Below are 3,599 nucleotides of genomic sequence, written 5' to 3' on the forward strand. Positions count from 1 at the left end.
CCTGGTCTCCCTCAATGGCTTCACGTGGCTTTTCAAAGGGGAGGAGGTAGTGCTGACTTTTGGTAAAATGGGTGATAAAGTCCAAGCCAGCAACACAAAGTCCAGATGAGGGATCAGTAAATACGTGCCTGAGAGGCAGGCCTTGAATACATTCCTCTCTGGTAGACATTAACTTATTAAACTGACTTTGACTGCAAATATAGACTTTGCCCCCATCTTACCTGGCAACCAAAAAAGAGGTGGGTCTGTCTATAAAAAGAAGCGGGTACTGTTCCCGGCCTTCAGGCTCTTGGATCCTCTCTATCAAGATGTGGCACCTTAAACTCTTTGCAGTACTCATGATTTGCCTGTTGCCATTAGCCCAGGTAAGGACTGGATATGTATGTGGGTGTGTGGGGATGGTAGCAGTGGAGGTGGAACTGTAGGCAGAAATTGAGAGCCAGACTCAGTCCTGAGGAATGGACCCCTCTGCTCTGAGTCTATAGCATCTGGGGGTGGGGGTGGGGTGGGGTGGGGTGGTGATCATTATTCTAAGATAAACAGTAAGGTTTCAACTCTTCCACACCTGAGGTGGCTATGTGTTTGCCCTACAGGTAGATGGCTCTCCAATACCAGAACTGAGTTCAGCAAAGAGAAGGCCGAGGAGAATGACCCCATTTTGGAGAGGGGTTTCCCTCAGGCCGATTGGAGCCTCCTGTCGGGATGATTCTGAATGTATCACGAGGCTATGCAGGTACTCCACAAACCTGCGAGCAGGGCTGGCTGGACCCAAGAGGCCTGGGAAGTTGGGCAGAGGAGAGATCAGCACATACAGACCGAATAATGAAACTGGGGTGGAGGACTGCCTGGGCCAAAGATAGGGGCTCCATGGAGGACAGTTCCTCAAGAGTTAAGAGCCAAGAACCGCTGCACACCGGTACCCTGACAGAGTAGTACCTTTCCTCTCTCTGCTCTCCCCTGAGACCGGATACCAAGCACAGGAAGGAAACGAAGCATGGGTGGCTCTGGGCACTGCCAGACCTTGTCCTAAAAATCACCTTTCTCTTCCCTTAGAAAAAGACGCTGCTCCCTAAGTGTGGCCCAGGAATGATGTACACACCACGGAAAAAAAGGGCAGCATGTGCCTACAACAATGCTCTGTTCTATGGAATATTGACTAACTGCATTTGGCTGGAGACACTTAAGTAAAGCAATCTTGTTTTTAAATGTTTGAAGACAGATATACGCTTTAAATTGGTCTGTTTCTTCTTAGAATGTTGATATGTAGATAAGCATAACTAAACTTGTTAACTTAAAAGTTTATTTTTCTATGGATACTATTAAATGTCTCAAACTGAAATTTTGGCAGCCTGGAATTCACACTTCTGAGGGGAAGGATTCATTTTGTATACTACAGGAAACCCAGCATTGCCTAATGATAATGTGTTAACTTCTTAATCTGAAAACTGCAGTAAGAGTTAACATTTCTTCAGGTAATAAAAACAGAAACACAATAGCAGGCTAAAGGCAAAAGTTTAGTAATAGCTAGTGATTAACCTCAGCAAGTTCATTAACTATGGCCCTGGATCTTAACCCTTCATTGCATGTAAAGAACATATCAGTGAGGTGCAAGACAGGCAATATTGGTTTGTCTATGAACAGAGAGAACCAGAAGAAAAACCTAGTTAATGAAACAATTACAGCCCAAGCCACCAAGAATAACAAAAAGGATGTGTATGAGATTTCTGTTGGAGCAGGGAGAATTATCATCTATGCAGAGGGACCCATGGCCAGCCAGTTCAGAATTTCTGTAATCAGAAATTAAGACCTGGACTGGTGGGACCAGACTGTAAAAGAGTAGCAGCACTGGACCCTAATATACAAAACAGAAAGTACACACAAAAGGCAAAATAAGAGTTGAAAAAGTATAGAGAGCACACTGTTTATAAACGTTAATACAGAAAATCTATTTGATATTTATTAAACTTAGTTTCTCCAGCTATGGTTTGGCATTATACAAAGCATCTTAATGACACAGTAGAGTTAAAAAGATCTTTACAAATTGAAATGTGATACCCTTGTCTCCAAATATTTTAATTGCCATAAATTTGTTTAAAAATACACATTAAACGCATGTTTGACACTCTAAACTTTCTATAATCTCAATACCACAAAATACATATAATATACTATACAGATGTGGAAAAATCTAGTTAGTATATAATACTTTGCTCACCATTAACAGCTTTATTATGTGAAATGCACATACTGACTTAGAAATCCTAGCTTTTGAGCCCCAAAGTACCTCTGAAATTTTAATGTATTGCAACAAATAAAAATCACAGTATATAATTGAAATTTTGGTTGAAAATGTCAGATGCCTAAATATTTTGGATAAAAGAAATGTAAAACAAAGATTTGGATCATGTATAAAATAAAGGCATCCTATCAGACGCTAACAGTACCTTTCTGCAGAATCAACAAGGCTTTTAATTTATCAGTGGCATTACCTCCCCTCCAAAACCCTCCCCAAATATCAAACCATTATTCACCAAATAATTTTAATTAAAAAAAAAAAGGATTTTCAATAAATATATAAGCATTTATGTCCTCCATATACAAAATTTCTTAAAACCATTCAAAACGGAGGCTAGATAGAAATTTTCATAACTGTGCTTACCAACCCCACATCTGGTCCTCAAAGGTGACGCCTTTTCAGGCACTTCCACCTGGGCCAGCTCTGTTGGTGAGCTCTGCCCATTCCCACCCCACCTTGACCCCAGTACTGTTGAATGCTCATGTCAATGATCTGCCAGGTGTGTGTATGACATTGTAAAATGGGGACACTTCTTGAACAGCAACAACAAACTCAACAGTATGGATAATTATGGCATTGATCTGAAAGGCAGCATTTCCAAATAGATGTTTTCCAGAGAGGAACATACTAGGTAGAAAATTCCAGTGGTAAAAAGCTGAAAAGAAACCCCATGTGGGAGCAGTAAGAGGTCAAAACAGAGTATTACTAGAATTTCTGGGTGGGACTTTTCCCCCCATGCTCTAAACTAGAGCACCTTTTGGCTGTTTCTTTTTAAGAATGGGAATTTATGCTCAGCTGAGGAACAGTGGGCAAGGAGAGGTCAAAGCTGACATTTCCCAAAGTCAACTTCATTATATGACGATTACTTGGGTTGCTATTTTAGGTTGCTTAAAGATTGGTTTAGACTTAACTCTAATGCCTTATTCTGTGACCAAATGCCACCAAAAAGAAAAAAAGAAGATATTCTTTCCATTCGCTTTTTGGGAGACCATAAGTTCTTTTTAATTAACCATATGGTTTGAGTGAACAGAATCTGCATTTGCTTTACCAGCTATTAATAACTTACTTCCTATTACTTGTTGGCTTAGTTATAGGGTCTAGGGGTCTAAAATGAATTTCTCTATTAGTGAATAAGTGAAAGAAATGCTCACAAACATGAACAATTTGGCCTCTTGTCACTATATATTCTAAGTCATTCAATACTTATCTCTTCTATTTATATTACTGAATAGCAACCTTAGATGTGCAATATTATTTATTATTGGAAAAAATTCTGCCTCTCCAACACATAGATACATGAAAT

General features: G+C 39.8%; 1 protein-coding gene across 1 annotated transcript; it reads left to right on the plus strand.

The window, feature by feature from the left end:
* Positions 1-255: 255 nt before the first annotated feature.
* Positions 256-1,339, plus strand: LEAP2 (liver enriched antimicrobial peptide 2). Its single transcript, XM_020897585.2, has 3 exons — positions 256-365; positions 594-733; positions 1,054-1,339. The coding sequence occupies exons 1-3, from the start codon at positions 309-311 to the stop codon at positions 1,088-1,090; spliced, it is 234 nt and encodes a 77-aa protein (XP_020753244.1). The 5' UTR covers positions 256-308; the 3' UTR covers positions 1,091-1,339.
* The last annotated feature ends 2,260 nt before the right edge of the window (positions 1,340-3,599 follow it).

Source organism: Odocoileus virginianus, chromosome 3 (assembly GCF_023699985.2).
Source record: "Odocoileus virginianus isolate 20LAN1187 ecotype Illinois chromosome 3, Ovbor_1.2, whole genome shotgun sequence".
Lineage (NCBI taxonomy): Eukaryota > Metazoa > Chordata > Mammalia > Artiodactyla > Cervidae > Odocoileus > Odocoileus virginianus.

Coding starts and splice junctions, on each gene's coding strand:
- LEAP2 (XM_020897585.2), top strand. CDS start 309: ATGTGGCACCTTAAACTCTTTGCAGTACTCATGATTTGCCTGTTGCCA. Junction 366..593: donor GCCTGTTGCCATTAGCCCAG/GTAAGGACTGGA, acceptor TTTGCCCTACAG/GTAGATGGCTCTCCAATACC. Junction 734..1,053: donor TGTATCACGAGGCTATGCAG/GTACTCCACAAA, acceptor CTCTTCCCTTAG/AAAAAGACGCTGCTCCCTAA.